Source organism: Thermobia domestica, chromosome 6, assembly GCF_964235325.1.
Source record: "Thermobia domestica chromosome 6, izTheDome1.hap1.1, whole genome shotgun sequence".
NCBI lineage: Eukaryota > Metazoa > Arthropoda > Insecta > Zygentoma > Lepismatidae > Thermobia > Thermobia domestica.
In genome coordinates, this window is record NC_137459.1 from 257,792,898 (window position 1) to 257,811,189 (window position 18,292).

General features: G+C 31.7%; 1 protein-coding gene across 1 annotated transcript in view; it reads left to right on the forward strand.

Moving 5' to 3' along the window:
- Positions 1-18,292, forward strand: part of LOC145687511 (cell adhesion molecule Dscam1-like) — a 1,370,399-nt gene that overhangs the window by 1,245,197 nt on the left and 106,910 nt on the right. Inside the window, exons 22-24 of the mRNA XM_081760977.1 lie at positions 6,693-6,836; positions 8,831-8,974; positions 13,612-13,767. Of these exons, the coding sequence (XP_081617103.1) occupies positions 6,693-6,836; positions 8,831-8,974; positions 13,612-13,767 (444 nt within the window). The remainder of the gene's footprint in view (positions 1-6,692; positions 6,837-8,830; positions 8,975-13,611; positions 13,768-18,292) is intronic.

The window sequence follows — 18,292 nt, forward strand, 5'->3', positions numbered from 1 at the left end:
AGAACTGTTTGTTGGTTCTTTTGATATTAGTAGTATAGATACGGAAAACAACAAGGTCTAATGGTCTGTGGAAAGAACAGTATCTGCGGTTACTTAGATGAATTATACATTACTTATAAGAAAATTTGCAAGAGCTAGTGTAGGTTTTCTTTGGTGCAAAGTAACCATCTATAACAGTTTACTTTGCCCTGATCAACGTTCATGGTTACGTTTATGAGGGTCATATATTCACATATTGAGTTTATATGTATTTTTTTTAACCACAGTTGTAAAATTTATACCTATGGTCGGGAAAAATACCCGAGACATATTTATCGATTTTTTTTTAGTGGAACTCTAAACTATTTATCATCCATTGCTATTTTATGCAGTTCAGCAATTTATGACCCCCATCTTCTAAACTAATATTGGTTATATCATTAGATGGAAGTATCTTACACATCAGATATTATTACTATGTGAGTTGTATTACTTGCACTACATTTTACCGCCTTCCTACTCTTCAAATAACAAATTCATGGCCAATATGCTAATAAGATACTTCAGTGGTTCCCAACCTTTTTTTTTGGCTGACGGCACACTATATTAAACGCCCAAGACATCACGACACACATTTATTTCATTCTTTATTAATAATAATCGTATTACAATAGCAATACTTTGTCTATGCGTAATGCTAATTCCTAATAGTTAACAATCACCGCTCCGTTAGTTCGTTAGAACGGTGCAATATTTAATAGGCTCTACCGCCAACCCATATAAAAGCTACCACCATTAACATTCACTATTAAATGAAAATAAAATCCACCAGTATTTATTCCATGTTAAGGAAAATATAATTTAGTAAGTCAACAACATGAATCTGTATATATAATTGAAAATCACTATGTTTGTGACTCTGAATCTCCTGCACCGCCCGACCGATCTCGATCAAATTTTTAACATGGGTGAGGTTCGAGGCTGGGCTGGCTTTAGGCTATTTACTTTGATGGTAGAACTGAGGGCTGGGGGAGGGGGAGGAGGTATAAAAAATAAATAAAACTTAATAACTCCTGAACCACTCGACCGATTTTAATCAAATTTTCAACATAGATGAGGTTCAGGCCTGGGATTGTCTTTTATGATTTAAATTTGACGGAGCAACGTAGGGGACGAGAAGGAGGGGGGAGCTATATAAAAATCAATTTATATAAGACTGAAAGTGACTATTGTTGTAACTTAATATCTCTTGAACTATCCGAACGATCACAATCAAATTTTCAAGATACATGAGATTCGGATCTGGAAACATTTTTGTAATTTCACTTTGACGGTAGCTCCATGGGGAGGGGGAGGAGAGGGGGACATATAAATAAAAACTAATAAAACCTAACAGCCTTTGAACCACCTAACCAATCTCGATCAAATTTTCAACATATATGAGGATCGGACCTTGGATGTTTTCTATCATTTCACTTTGGCAAGCCAACGTAGGGGAGGGGAAGTGGGGAGATATATGTAAAAATATAAAATTAAAATGTCTGCCTTTGTGACTTAATCACTCTTGAACCACCCTTGAACCTTGACAGGTGCTTGGAAATGAAAAAAAAAAAAAAACAACATTCCAGCAAATTAGGCTAAAGAAGACAGATGAGTATTGGAAGAGAATGATTTGATATTAATTTTTTATGCTCTCCGCCGGAAATCGAACACGGGATCATGTGCACGAAAGACACAGAGCTAGGAATTAGACCAGTGGTAAGACATTTTCTTCTTCGAGACTCGATCGACCCCACCCCAGAATAGGATATATATATATATATAAAACTTACCCCAAGAATTTTCACCTTTATATTATAAATGTTAAATAAAATTATTGACTTCGAACGACCGCTCCCCAAACTTTCAGCCTGGATCCGTCCCTGCTCCACCAGACTTATATTTGTTCTTTGTGAGTTTGTGTTTTGTGAATAACTTCTTTCTTCCAAGCGTCTGTATCTCTCTCACCCTATCAATTGAGTCAAGCGCTGCTAAGGGGAGGAATTCGTAACTATTACAGAAGCTGACCAGTTGCGGAAGAAGGTGCAACTGCAAGCAGGCAATACGGGAAGACAGGAGCGATGCAAGAATAAATCCACTTCCCCATGTTAAGAGATAGGAGCTCACTGCCATATGCTCAATGTTACTGCTTCCAGTGGCAACGCTCGCTGCCACTGGAAATGTAAATCTCTCTCTCTTTCTTTCAGTTTTTTAATTGATTTTTTTAAAAGAAATACATCAATACTGTTTTGCGCTCAAGAGCAAATATTTATTTTTTAGTGACACACTACTTTAATACTTAAAATTATTTTTAGTATTAAAAAAATATCCGATTGCACAACCATGCAACATATAGTACCAGCCGCCGCTGTAATGAAGTGTTCATTTCAAGTATTTATTTCAACCCAGCGAAGCGGGTAATATATTCTAGTACAGTATATAAACTACAGACAGTTTCATGGCCAAGCCAGCTCTTAAGCTAGTAATTAATTACATTCTAGAATCAAAAGTGATTATTTCAATTTACGAAACGTTATACGTTTATCTACAACTAGATACCTCTAGGTGCAGAATGAAGACAAGTGTACCAATACAAAATAATAATACGTATCTTGTCTTTTGAAAAGATAGACTCTTGTCTTAATGTCTTCAAAAATTATATACAACTACATTCCTCTACAATGCAGACTAAGAATTGATGTACCATTACAAAATAATTATATATATCCCGTCTATTGGACCAGATAGACTCTTCATTTCTTTTTTAAAAAATGATAGTTTATAAGTGTCATTGCATTTCCCTGTGCAGGTTTACTATGAAAGCCTTTATCATTATGGTTATTGATACAGTGTTTTCTGGGCTAGGAATGTTCGAATCAAACTACCTTGAGATCGGACTAAAATCATTTTTATTGTAAACTTTTCTCAGGTAATGGCAGCGTCATACATATACATATTAAATATATTATATTTGTCTGGGATCAGAATAAAAATGTTTCCAGAGGAGAAATGTTTTAGGGATGTGACAATGAATTAACTTTGTATAAATAAAAGGCCTAGGCTTTTACTCTCAAAATACGGATTTATTTTCCACTTTTAACAGCGGATGTGTGTATTAGCCTTTGGTAAAAGTTATGTGATACTTAGATTTGTAGTACATACTCCCATTTTGGTCACGTATGGCCCTCTGTTTTCTCTGTTGATACCAAATCAAAAAGAGTTTTCTCCACGGGCGATAGGTGTTCCATTATACACACACTTAAATAATGATTTCAAATAGGTGAAGCAGACACTTCCCTTTTTGATCCAAACTGAGAAATTAATCTTACCCAGTATATGTATTGAGACAGGTTTCTACATTATTTTCAATTGTTACCGTTCAATTTGTGAATAAAATACTCTGATTATTATCATTTATGTAACAAAATGTTCATGGTACAAAAAGTTTTGACTCTTGTGTATCCTTAAATTATAGCTAAAGCTAATACTGTTTCAATTTGAAAACTTTCATTTCATTATATGTGAATGTAGACCGTTTCGAATTTAAGATGTTTTATTTAACAAAAAATTGGTTACTTACCAATATATCCTCCCATGGGAAAACTAAATATTCTCCACGGGAGAATATATTGGTAAGTAGCCTTTTGTTGTTGTTGTTGATTTGAATCATCCTCTCATGCATCTACATAATTTTAAGATGCTTAAGTTTAGAAGTACAATTCAAGTATGATATGACTGAAATTAGATTAGTAATTCCAATGTATTCATCAGTGTACTATACATTTTAGAATGTGATGCACTTGAATGAGGTACACAGTCTTATTCATTTTGTTATATGCTATGACAAGTTTAGTTTATTTCTAGTCAGCAGATCTTAGTATATAAAATAACTAATTGCTTTGATTTACACGAGATCATGATATATTATTTATAAAGCTCGAAAATGATTTGATAGCCTTGATTTATGGCATTCTTTTTATACATAATTAGATTGTATTTATATTTTGTCAGATCTTTTTCTTAATATTAAATTCTGATTATGTCTCTGTACTTCTTTCTTGATCACTAATATATTTAATTATTATCTCAGTGCAATGCGGAGAACTTTGATCGATAATAACAGTGGCAGAAGATCAACATGAAAACTGTTTCAAATAACAACGAAATGGAAAAATTGCAGCTTGCTCATTCTTAGATCTTTTCTCACAATGGCGACGATACTTGCATTGAAGAAGAAAGAAAGAAATGTTCGATCTTCGAAATTCATAAGGATTGTAAAATAATATTTCACAAATAAATTCTACCAACTGAGGTGCAAACATAACAAACATAGAAATTCAATTAAATTCAATTTACTCACGCATTTTGCCCTGAACGTGAGAGCTGAAATGTTTCAGTTCTATTATGCAATATTCGTCTCATCCCCGTACGATTCATGACGTGTATTACATATTGAGTCAAGTTTCATGGATGGCATCGTATGGAATATTGTCTGGAGACGTCATCACACATTACATTTGTGTGTTCATTACTTCTCGACGATGCAATTATTAATTCATTATTTTTTACTTCAAAAAGCATTGATATTACAAACAACAAGATTGGTTGGAGCCCAAGTAAAGAGTAATTGAAGACTGGGAAACGAAAGTAAAAGAAATGATAAGAAAAAATGTGCTTACTGATGGATGGAAGAGCCACTTAAAATGCTTTGAGTATTACAACGTAATGTGAAACGAGAGGATGGAGAAAAGTAAAAATCAGTTTAAATGGATGTCCTTATCAATCAATTAGACACCATTATCCAAATAATTAAATGTGCTGATTAAAGAAAGAAAAAAAAAAAAAGAATTAGCCTATGAAACTTTTAATAAAGTAATTTAATGATCACCAAAATGTGGACCTAAATGATACTTCTGTTATTTACAGCAAGCAAGCAAACAAGAAAAAAAAAATCGAAACAAAAGGCAATACCAACCTATCTCTTGTGCGAAGTAAATAAATTTAACTATCAAGTAAAAAACTCAAATGTTTTCTTAATATCGTATTTACAATATTTTGAAATACAAGTTGAGTTCAATATCATACTCAGAATAATGGCTAAACCATTATAATTAAATCTCTAGAAAAAAAAATGTCAAATTATTTAATTTAAATAAGAAAAAATTATAAAATACAGCTTACTTCTAAGTATTGATTCAATTTCTTCCAAAGAAATTATTCACATTCTCAATTACAGCAATTGATCATAAATAAGAAATAAAAAAGTGGCACCAAAGAATATCAAATAACCTCAAAATTTTAAATCAATTAATACATTTGCATTATTTCAAAAATTAAGATACAAGTACATACTATTATTTATAATATTGTATTTATATTTTCTTAATTCTAAGTAAAGATTTGTATGCAAATTTTCAAGATTCCAAGGAAGATTTTAGTAGGATGAGTAGGATGAGACTTTCTTTGTGCAGTACAGTTTGAAACGTAATCACAATCTAGTGTTTGAAGTCTCAGGTTTATATAAGAATGTTAATTGTCATTGGACAACAGTGTGACAAGGCTACGGACACAGTTTGACTAATGTGAGTTAAAGTGATGTGATTACTAAACCAAATATGTGTGTTTCTTAATTACGCTACAAACTTTATTTGAATACTACTTTACGCTTTATTACAAAAATAAGCAAATGTAATATCTAGGCACAATAAAAATGGTGAACAGTTATAAATAATCAAGACTCAGACGGATTTATACGCAACTTCGAGTATGATTTAATGATCAAATATTGAGAACAGATTAATAAGTTATATTAGGTCAAAATTTATATCTGAGTAAGAGATTAAAAATCTTTTGAAACGAGACTTAAATATGTCTGTAGAACCTCAAGATGTAATGTATATATTGTATGAATCAATAAAACGATCTTGAGAATTTCATCAAAGTTACTTTATATTTGAAATACTCTGAAACTAGAAAAGAACCAAAAATGAATATGACATCAAACTTCTACAAATTAAATGATAGTATCATAGTTTGCAGACAAATTGAAACGCTGCTTCCAATAAATTACTTTGATCAACAGACTGCTCCTAGCTGCTTTCGTTATATGGAATGAACAATGTGTACTTTGCAAGAAGGGTAATATACATGAAGTCGCTCTCATGTAAGGAAAACAACAGCATTATATTAATATTCAAAACGACTCATATTCAAATTATAAAAGCTCTCAGCATCTGCAATTTCTCCTTTCTATTACTCATTAGTTCGATTAATATTTAGTACGATAAAATATATTCAAAACTTTAACTTTCCTAATAATGTGTCAGTTTAAGAACTAACGCATCTCAAAAAAGAAATTAGCATTCGCTTCTACTTTTACTATCATGCAATTATCTTCGTATTTTTTTTTTCAAATTGATACGAAGCACTGGTGTTTTGCAATGTACTTCGTATTAAATAAAAATTTTTAATGACCTAAGTGGCTTTAAAAAATACATTGCTTTCAGCAGTTGAAATTTATGCATATTCTGTTCTACAAGACACATAAATCGAAATAGTATGTTTGTGCATATAATTATTTGGAAGTAATTCAGTTACATCTAAATCAGAAAATTATTCTTTACAAGTTCGAGACAGGAGTCATCGTAGCTAACATATATGTTTTCTGTTGGCAGTGACAAATGACGCTGCACCTGAGATGAGCTACACAATATCAGGCTTGGAAGCATCTTCTCTCTATCACATGAGGGTGACAGCACGCAACAATGCTGGAAGCTCAACTGCTGACTACAGTGTCTACAACATGACCCTTAGGGGAGGTACGTGTCAGTTATCTGGAAGTAGAACAAAGAATATTTGCTGTTATTATAATCTATTACATACTTAACAACAAGAAGACATTACTGTCAGTAAAATTTGTGAATCAGAAATGAAGACTTAATTGAAATTGAAATTGAAATTAAAAATGTACATATATGTATTTATTATTTTTAAAATCAACATACTGACACTAGAAGGATTGCGCATTCATAACTAAAAACAAAATAAGTACTTATGGTTCTGCGTCAAAATCGCTAAAATTCTTGGAAAACAAAATTATCATCTTGAGCGATAAAAATATGCAAATACTCCAAATACCAGGACTTGCATTCTTGAAATATTTTGCATCGATAGAGATGGGGAAGTCAGCATTTTTGCTGAGACAACATACTATGATTTGGTGTAGGCCTACTATCAAACACATATTAGAATCAAGAAAACTCAAAGTCAATGGAGCAGGTAGCTTCTGTTCAAAGGGCGTCTTTTACCTTGTCATAAATTGAGGTAAGATTTCTTTATTTTCAAAATAAATATTTATTCCATTTTCTATGATATTGCTTTCCCTCAAAGTTTTCGTAAAATGAAATGTGGTTGAATGTATGATTTTGGAAAAGTACTTTGTTGCATACTCTCTATAGTTTTAGAAATCAACATAAAGTTTAAAAATTCTAATCCTAATTTTGTATTATATCAATGCTAAAAACAGTAGTTACTTTCCTTTCAATACTTTTGTGATAGCGAGGAAATTTTAGTTGGTTAAGTAGGAAAACTTTGTAAGTAATATAAATATTTATTAAAATAAATGAATTAAAATATAAAATTGTCATCTGCTGTTAAAGTGCAAACTATTGTAATTATTTGTTCATTTATATAAGAATACGGCAGTGCAATGTTAAAGTCATAGTGATCAAATTATCAATATTTTAAGATTTCAATGTTTTATATTTTATTGGATTATTTCTTTTTCTGTTAATTTAATTTGCATCTATTGTTTCTCATTAGAGAGAATAAATATAAGGACAAGAATCAATAACCTTCATTTCAGAATTATAGCGAAGTAATATCTTCTCTCTTAAATATAATAAATTGTCAATTTATTCTAGCTGTAGAAAGCAGAAAGAACACGTTCTAGACACTTAGCACAAAAACAGTGATTGCTTCTGAATGCTAAAAGAGTTACTGTCATATCATCAACTTATAAAAATTTAAGTTTATAATATGACAGTAATGATAAATTTCCTACGCAAATTCTAGCGAGAAATTATAACAAACTTATATATGAGTAAAGTTTTTAAGATAACAGTATTTATTTTACTTTTGCAAAGGAGTTTTATTTTACTGATTAGAAGGTATACCTTCAAATGTAAGCTGTGATTTTCCAAAAAAAAAAAATCCTGTGATATTTAAAAGCAACTGCATTCACTTAAACTTTTAAAGTGCAAATACTTATGATACAAATAAAGTGCAAATACAAATTAAAATTTATCTATAAGATAATTGCAATTTGTAGAAGAGTCCGACTAAATATTTCACTGAGGATAAACATTTATCCTTCTGACATTCGCAATATCTCTAGTTAGTTTGTTATTCAGTGGATTTGTATGGGTTCAGGTGAATTCACTAATTTATAAATCAAAATAAAATTTCGTCTTCTCTGTTGTGTTAATCAATCTAGAGACTTCGCCTCTTTGTAATTCGTAAAGGAACTAATGTGTGATAAATCACAATACGGACGGAGAAGTCTTTCTTCAAATAATATATTAGTGAAAATGTCAGATGCTGATTTATTTTACAATCAACATAACGTTTATATCTTTCTAAAAGGACCAAAAAAGTCAATACTTACTTTGTACAAAAAAAAAAAAACGGTAATATTCTATATTTGTCGTTAGTTAATAATTCATTGCTTTTATTTATTTATTTAGTTAGTTAGTTAGATAGTTAGTTAGTTTACTGTGTTAACTTATGTTCTCTCTTTCTCTCTCAATTCTAGGAACAATATCTCCAATAGATTTAAGCTTAGAGACCAACCACTCGCCTTCCATTTTTGGAGACTTGAGAATAATTGTGCCAATAGCAGTGAGTGTGATTGCTGTGGTATTAGTATTAGCAACTGTAATACTCTGCCTTAAGAAAAGTAAGTGTATATTAGTTAATTAATTAAGCATGTATGCTGTTAGAAGCTATATGCTCATTGTGACCGAATAGTTATGAAATGCGGTTAGTAAGTATACTCCCGATTTTGACGCAACATTGTGAGACAAAGGGGAGCCACTTGAGTTAAGAGATACAGTGCTGTGATCTAGGAAGGCACTGAGACCCACTGCAATGACCACGTATCAACTAGTTAAACCTATACAATATAGCAACCATATCTCTGAGTGAGCTGTAGCGCCAGAAGGTTGTTTATACTGTATATATATATCTATATAAAACACTGTCACAAATTAAAGTTTAAATATATACGCTTAGTATGTAGGTGTTAATATAGGTGTTAATAAGGCAAAGCAAGTGCGTGCAATTTTTAAGTTAAATTTGGACTCTTTCAAATTAAAAGATCTACTGATTCCTTATTTCACACAATCTCCGCAAATGATTTTATTGTATATTGAGCAAATATATTGCACAAAGCAAACATATCCTAATACTATGTAAATGTAACTAATCTTATAAACCTACTTTTGACAACAAAAGTATAAAATCGAGGCAGAAATCAAATCATCCGATTCTTTTTTTTAATTGATACTTATAAAAATGTAATTTGATTGTAATGTTAGTCGTAAACTATATATTTGGTGTATGATAATACATTAAACTGAAATTAGGTAACCTTTTTATGAGACACACTTTTTATGGAGAGTCCCCTGTAAACCAATAGTTTATAACAGTTGTTCATTACTGTGATTTGAAAGCAATTAAATGAATGAAATATAATTTTGTTAATACAGATTTTAAATTTGTTTATTTAGAACATTTAAAAAGTAAGTAGATATGAACAAATCAAGAAATGTAGTGTGTTCAGATGGTAGTACTAGAAATACAAGCATGAAAACAACACTATGAAAAACATAATACTTAGGTAATTTAAAGATAAGTGTAGATGAGAGCCAGTGAATTGATATGACAATTAGAAAAAAAATATGTGAAATGGAATAGCTGACAATTTGTTTGGGATAGTAACAATGAAGTTTTTAGTTTTAGAGTAAAAAGAAAAGGAAAACAGGAAAATTGGAGGAAAAATTTAAGAAAAATTCAATACAAAGTAAACTGTAATTGATGAGACATAATCAAAGAAAAAAAGGCAAACATTTAAGTAAGAATTAAAAAAAAAGAAAAAGAAAACTAAAAGGTAAGGACAGAAGGAAACAGAGTCATATAGTCGTTGTACAAACTGGCTGTACAATATATATAAATCTCAACTCTTCAAAGTGTAGCTTCAATACAAGAGCCGCAGCTTGAACTGGGCACAGCGAAGTAAATAAGTGTATGAAATTTACAATTAAATATATCTCGTAATAATAACATTAATAAAAAAATAAAGCAATACAATAACAGAAACCGTAAACACGCGGAAATAAATACAACTCGTAACTTTAAATTGCAAAGAGATGGAAAAGAAATTAAACTCGTAACTCTTAAAATGAGTACAACACATTATAATGACAACTGATTATACTACTCAATGTGATATCTATTTTATTAATTATTTTATCATTTTATTAATGATATATTTCTTAAATAATCTTATTGCAGTAGAATTCTGATTGTATTGTTCATTTTGGGTAATCGTTGTCCCATGATATTTCTTTTGAATATTAAAATTTAATAATTGTAGAAATATTTGACTATTGAAAAATACACCCATAATTTTCTGTACAGTTTTGTGCTGTGCTGTACGGTACACAACTCGCTACTTTGCCCGTCATTTTGTCAATAATTCGAAAGTAACACAGATAACGTAACGAAATTTGTACTAGAGTAAGTGTATGGGAAAGAAAATGATGCCACAAAATATAAAGAAATGACCATAATTAGCACTCAGACAGACAGAACACGCTTTTTTTTTTTTTTTTTTTTTTAACTTACTTTCTTTCTGGCAGCATATTCCCACGAATTGCTCGAAATCCTTTGAAAATGTTGATTTCAAAGTAGCGATCAATAGTGGGTTGTTTTGACAAACACGATCTTTTAAGTATCGTCATAAAAAGTAATTGTGCACGTTAACTTTGACAATCATAGAGCCCGAACTCTTTTTCAAATAAATGCTCTCGAAGAAAGACTTACGGGGCCGCGGTTGCTCAGTGGGAGAGCTTTCATCTCTGGTGCATGGAGTCCCTGGTTCGATCCCAGCTCGCTCCAAGTGAACTTTGTGATGGACAAACACCATGTGCATGGGTTTTCTCGGAGTTCTCCCGTTTTCTCGAACTTTCTCCATTCCACCATTTCCTTCACTTCTCATCATCACCGCCTCCTTTAGTCTAGCCGGCATAACCGTAGGACGTAAAACTGAAAGATTTAATTTCATTTTCGTTTCGAAAAAGGACTTAATTTTAACCTTGCTGGCATAAAATGTGTCATGGCGTCAACTTCTGCTGGAAATATTCAATAGAAAATTCATCATCCTTCAATTCATTTGCAAAATGTGAAAGTAGAGTGGATACATCGTGTAATCTTAAACAAACGATAAGGAATCAAAGTATAGTAGAACCATTTCTTCCGTCTGACTCAGCTCAAGATGATGCTCCACCAGCACCATTTCTTCCGTTTTCTTTCTCGCATACTAAGATAAATCCTCTTCAAATTTTGTTACAATACCGTCATTACTGCTAAAGCTATTAAAAATGCCGAAAAGTAGCGAGTGGATATCTTGTATTTCTCTTCTGTTGTATTACACTACGGAAATTAACTCAAACGTATACAATTCTATATATGTTGCATTTACAGCTTGTATAGAAGAGATATTGTGAGGGTTTTATTTTATTTTATTTTATTTTATTTTATTTTATTTTATTTTGTTTTGTTTTATTTTGTTTTATTTTATGTTATTTGGATAGCATTGACAATAAAAAAAACTGATCAGATAACACTTCAATGTTTTAGTTTACTTACTTGAAATGTTAAATTCCTTGAAATTATAATTCCTTACTTGAAACTCCACGAAGGGGAAAATTAGAAGAAGAAATAATAAAAACACCAAGGAAATAAAAAGGAATAAATTCACCTGAATGAAGCAGTTAAAAGAAAGAAAGCACTTTGTTGATTGCTACTGGCCACACGTCAATATGGATAGTCCAACCTTTTTTTTTTTTTTTTTTTTTATCTAAAACGAGATTGCAGAAAAAAATGGCTAGACCACTTTTACCCTCCAGATTGACAATTGCTTTGAATATGATTTTTACTGAGTATGGCTTGCGCACAGCATTAAAGCTCCCGAAACATTGAAAAAATTTTACTTAAAATAGAAGATATTATACCGATCCCAACGAAAAATGAAAGGCCTACCAAATAAAATGCAGTTACCTCTAGGATTATATGGGCATGGCGAAAAGAAATTTAAAGTAAAGGGTCAAAGAACATCTCAGAGATACCAAACCATAACACCCAGTTTCAGGTCTTTTGAAAGATTTAAAAAAAACAGAATATAATACTATCGTAGACTCAAGAGTTTTATTTGAAGCCAAGAACAAATTAGAAAGATTATTAGAAAATTGATTTGTGTTCTAAAAAAAACACATAATTAAATATAGATAAGTGTTGGTTAAGCAAGGAATGAGTGATAATTTTAAAGCATATGTTATATTGGCATAGTAACTAAAACATAAACATGAGTTGGCAATCTTTCCTGTTCGATCAAAAGAACATATAATTTGAGACCACCATTTCACAGGTGCATTACCATTTGATATGTGACCGACAGCAATTAACATAATGTTTTCTTGCACTGGTCTACCTTGGTGAGTCCGATCCATTCTATTTTCTTCATGTCTTTATTACCTTCGTTTTTTTTTTTTTTTTTTTCCTATTTTCATCGTCTGTGGATAAGGTTCCAATGGGATTCGAAAGCTTAAAAGTGTAAGGCATTTTCTGGAATCTGAATTTCAAATAATTAAAATGATTGTTGAAATTCCTTACCATATTTATTGAACTTAAATATTCTAATTTTTTTCTTATTATGGTATTAAATAATGTGTATATATATTTTGTAATACTTAATTCTTCCGTTTGTAATAATAATAATAATAATAATAATAATAATAATAATAATAATAATAATAATAATAATAATAATCTGTGTGATGTTCTATTAAAATATTAGTTTGATTTCCACAGGTAAGTCTACTGTTAATCTCTAGAAAATAGTTCTTCAAAATATTTTCTAGTTCATTTTATAATCGAAAAAGAATTCTTTCTTTCGTTTAATTGTAATCACTAATGTATTATGATTACCTCGTTTCCTAGCTTTTATCTTTAATATTTGTAGTTGTAAAATACCTCCAGAACTAGTTTCTTCCATATCTGATCAATGTACTTTATAACATCTGTAAGAGTAATCCTTTATAAGCTTCACTTTACTGGAATACAATAGTTGTAAAAACTGGATAAAAGTATAGACCACCAGTAAACAAAGTTAAAAAACCATGAGTAGTTTACCATATACCAAAGTTAAAACCATCAGTACAAGTATAGACCATCACAAGTTTACCATATATTCCATAACAAATATAATTGTGTGAATGGTATTGGGCACTAAATTTTATTTCTCGATATTTGCAGAAAACAATACGTCGCCAATTCGAGCAGAAGATGCACATTCAAATCCAAGTTTGGAAAATAAGCAGAACACACACCAATGTCAACATCAGTATTATTCATCCCTCCAGAAACCAGCTTCACCTCAACCCCCAGTCGATGTTATAGACCGAGTGTCTGGTGAGTATAAAGTTGCATAAATCTTAAAATTCCTTAAAATCTAATCATAGTAATTTATTTATTATCTTGAATTTTTTAGAATGATTTAAACGAACCATTTTTAAACCAGTGTTTCTATATGCCCGAATGATTAGCTCGTATACCTCCAATGTACATGTTCTCTGTTCTGTTCCTTTGAGGATAGAACTTTTGTTATTAAGCTAGCATTTTGAAGCAATTAGAGAGTTACATGGATTAAGGGCAAGCAAACTCTGCTATAGAAAACTAATTATAACGGTGATGCAAACGAATGAGCTAACACATATCACACAACTAAATATGTCTTCTTGCCGACCTTTGTAGACTGTAACGACAACGACTTCTAGATTTTATTTTTTTTTATTATTTTTTCCTTATTTCTACTTATTAGTTTACTTATTTATCTGGTAGTTTATTCGCTTTCCTTAATGAAATAATAATTGTTGAACACCATAAAATATATTTTCCACTTCTTTTTTCAAAAGAAAATTATCTTGTCCCTTCATGAAATTACCTCAGAACTACTAACACGTATAAGACTAGAACTACAACATTAAGATAAACTAAATTACCAATCCCCAAATAAAACAAGTAAAATAAAATTATAGTGTATTTTTCGTGTTCATATGGAATTTTTATCATATATTTTTATTATTTTCCAGTGAAATACACATAGTCGTAACAAAAATTATCCTTCATTAGAGTTCTTTTTTTTTTCTGTCCATGACTGACCTATAATTGCTGTTAAAACTGCAGTAAACTTTATTATGTTTTCGCTGTATCCAACGATTTATAAATTCGATTGTGCATAACTTGGAAGCCTAAAACCTGTACAACGTAATATTTCCTACGCTACTAAACACATCAAGGTCCACCACAATTCCAACTTTTATTCCGAACGGATGAGTTCGGTGTATTCGTTTTTGTATTGGAATGCATGAAGCAAAATTTTACTGCCCATAACTCGTAAGTCAAAAGCCTACACAATATAATATTTTTTATGCTTATATTGCAGATCAAGATCTAAAGCCATGTCGAATTTGAACTTAATCGGATGAGTTCCTTGTATTGTTTTTTGCTTTCGAAAAATTAAGGCAAAATTTAACCGCCCATAACTCGGGAACCTCAAGTCTGCACAACATACTATTTTATACGCTTATAGTTAGGTCATGGTCTACCATTATGGTAAATTTAAACCCGATCACATCATTTACATGTGTGGGTTTTTCTTTCTGAAAATATGACGCTGAATTTTACTACCCGTAACTCGGAAAATAAAAACCAACTGAACATAATATTTCACACTTTTACAGTAGAAGACTATCACAAGTTTATCTCAATTGGATGACTTTCGTGCACGGGTTTTTGTTTTTGAAAATGTGACGCAAAGTTCGTCCGCCCATAATTTGGGAACTTTAAGCCATCACAACATAATACTTCATACGCTTATGTAACAGGTCAAGTTCTACACTAATACTAAATATGATCCCAATCGGACCATATATACTATCAGAAAACCCGTTCTTCGCACGGAGAGAATACGTTTCGTTTTGGACAAGGCTGAATTTGAATTTAAATGGCATCGGAAATGTCACTATTTGTCTCAACGATCTTGAAAACTACTGATTCGGCACTAATATTGGTCATTTTCATCATATATATATATATATATATCACCTCCCACTCCCCGAAGTTGCAGGGCTGAATTTCGATTTAAATGGCATCGGAAGTGTCACTATTCATCTCACCGACTCCGAAAACTATGGATTCGGCACTAATATCGGTCATTTTCGATCATTTTAAAATATCTCCCCCTACCCACTCCCCTAAGTTGCACCTTCCAAGTCAAAAGATATAAACCATTCCACCCCCGAACCTCATCTATGCTGAAAATTTGATCGAGATCGGTTGTGTAGTTTAAGAATTGTTAAGTCACAAACGTAATCACCTTCATATAGATAGATAGATAGATAGATTGATTGTTTGATATATAAAAATAGATATAAGTAGAAAGAGAAAGAGAAAGTAGTTGGAACATTGACTGGTAAAAAACTGTGTCATGAGGTACATGCTACAGGGTACGCAAGAAGGAAAAAAAAAGAAGGGGGCGAAAGAGGCTCCAGATGATGGATGAAACTTAAAACAAAATTCCTACGTCAAGGCGAAGTGGTCAGCTGAAGACCGTAATGCATGGAAGCTTTTCAGTTTGTGTAAGTGACCTATAATAATGGCAGAATATTTACGATGATGATCTTGGGCAAATTTAGTAAGGTTGTTACACCTTTACGAGCGTAGTGCACATACCAGTTTAATGTGAAATACTATATAATGCAAACCTTCGATTTCCAAGTCATTGGCTATCAAAATTGGGTTTGAACTCAGTGGAAAAAAGAAATTTAACTAAAACTCGATGAACAGAACTCATTCGATTTTGAACAAAATTGACATGGTCGTATTATGGTGTGCAGACTTTTAGTTCTTACGTTATTGTCCATCAAATTTGGGTTTGAACTTTGGGATTTATTAGACTAAGTCCAAACCTTAACTTCGACGAAAAGTAAGTCCGGAGCCAAAGACCTACAAAGCTAGTGTTGTAAAGGGTCATAAAAATTCGGAAATTTTGAAGAAAAAAAAATAATTTTTCTCTTTTTTTTTACCATGGCCAGGAAATGAAATGAAGATTTTGGGCAAAACTATTTTTTATTTATTTAATTATTTTAGCAGTATTATTTTACACAGTCGTAAAACTAACTCGAGTGTTTTTTTTTTTTTTTTTTTTTTTTTTTTTGGATACCCTGCTCCTGTTGCATACACATTGCTGTCAAGAACGAAATTCACTGTAGCCAATCTCCTACGAATGTATACATAAACATGCTCAAACAAAAGAAGAATTTGTTCTTGGAAGCTACGATACATTTATTAATTGAGAGTTTAATTATTTAAAATTTAGAAACTAATTATTATTTTCTTTTCACTTGAAAATTGATGAACTACTTCATCAAGTTCATCGTTTTTGCTGCTGCCCTGTTAGAGGCATTATATCTACAATTTAGAATGCTTTGAACGAATAATCTATAATATATACGAAAATCATTTAATTTTGTTTACAAATTTAAAGTTATGTCTAACATTTTGGAAACAATATTACTAGGTCTGTATTCGTTGAGCGTACAACACACTAGAATTACTCAACTTCAGATGTGCAGCCTTATTCAAAAAATCCTAGTCACCCACCTCTCCTTAAAAAGACTTGCTTTCTTCTCTTTGTTCAAACAATGCTATAATAATTCTATACACATCTCTGATAATATAGCTTTTTAAACAGTTCTTTTTTTTTAAAAAAAGAGAAATAAGAAAACATACAGATTCATAAAATCACCCGCTCCCCTTGGTGGAGCTTGTGCAAACCGACTCCTTTGTTCAAATTCGGTATTCCTGTGGTTGTGCTGTTTTACAAATTTTGTTGTATTAAACAAATTTTAAATGCAGGAAATAACTTACCTGACAAACATTTTTGACCAGAGTAATTCATTTATTTCTTAAAACAATTAATGTGAAACAGTTTCCACAACTTCACGTAGCCTTCCTCAGACGTTGTATTCCTCAGAGATTCATTGAGTGTCTGAGGAAAACAACGGTGAGCTGTTGAAACTGTAACACTTTAGTTCAATTTTAAAAATTAATTTGTTACTCTGGTCATAAAGGTCTTTTAATCATCGAATAAGTTCTAGAGTCGTAATGGATAGTGTTATACCTGACACAGCTTCAACTTCGAATAATAACCATGTATTGTCTGGTAACCATTTTCTGGTTGCCACAAATGGGGCCGCAGTGGATCAATGGTTGCCGGTGGCTGTAGCCGAGCGGTTTGAGGCGTTAGGCTGATGATTGTGAGGTGAAGCCCATTGGGGTTCGAGTCCCTCTGTAGTAGCAAGGTTGGAATTTTAACTGTCCTCGATGTTTCTGTGTTCGTGTCCATGTCGTGCCTAGTAGTCCTGAAAAGTGGTTGCAGTAGAAAATAAGTCAGGAAGTTTTTTAAAGAAAAAAAAAATGGTATAGCGTTCACCTCTGCTGCTTGGGGTCCCGGGTTCGATCCCAGCCCCCGCCAAGTGAACTTTGTGGTGGACAAACACCGTGTGTGGGGGTTTCCTCGGGGTTCTCCCGTTTCCTCCCACTTTCTTCATTCAACCATTTCATTCATTACTCATCATCACCGTCTCCTTTAGTCCAACCGGCATAATCGTGGGATGTAAAACTCAAAGATTTATTTTTTTTTGTCTGGTTGCCACAGATGCAAAAATTAATCTACATGTAAAACTCTCTAGCTGGAAGCTGTAGATAATATATTCTGTATCGCTATTATTTCAACTTGAGTATGGGGTTAAACAATAGTTTGTGTGCAGTGTACAGATTTTTTCTCTCTCTTCACTTATCATTGTTACTTTAATAACTAGTGATTAGTTTCTCAATTGGAGGAAAAATTTACCCTTCATTGCCCTTCATTGTT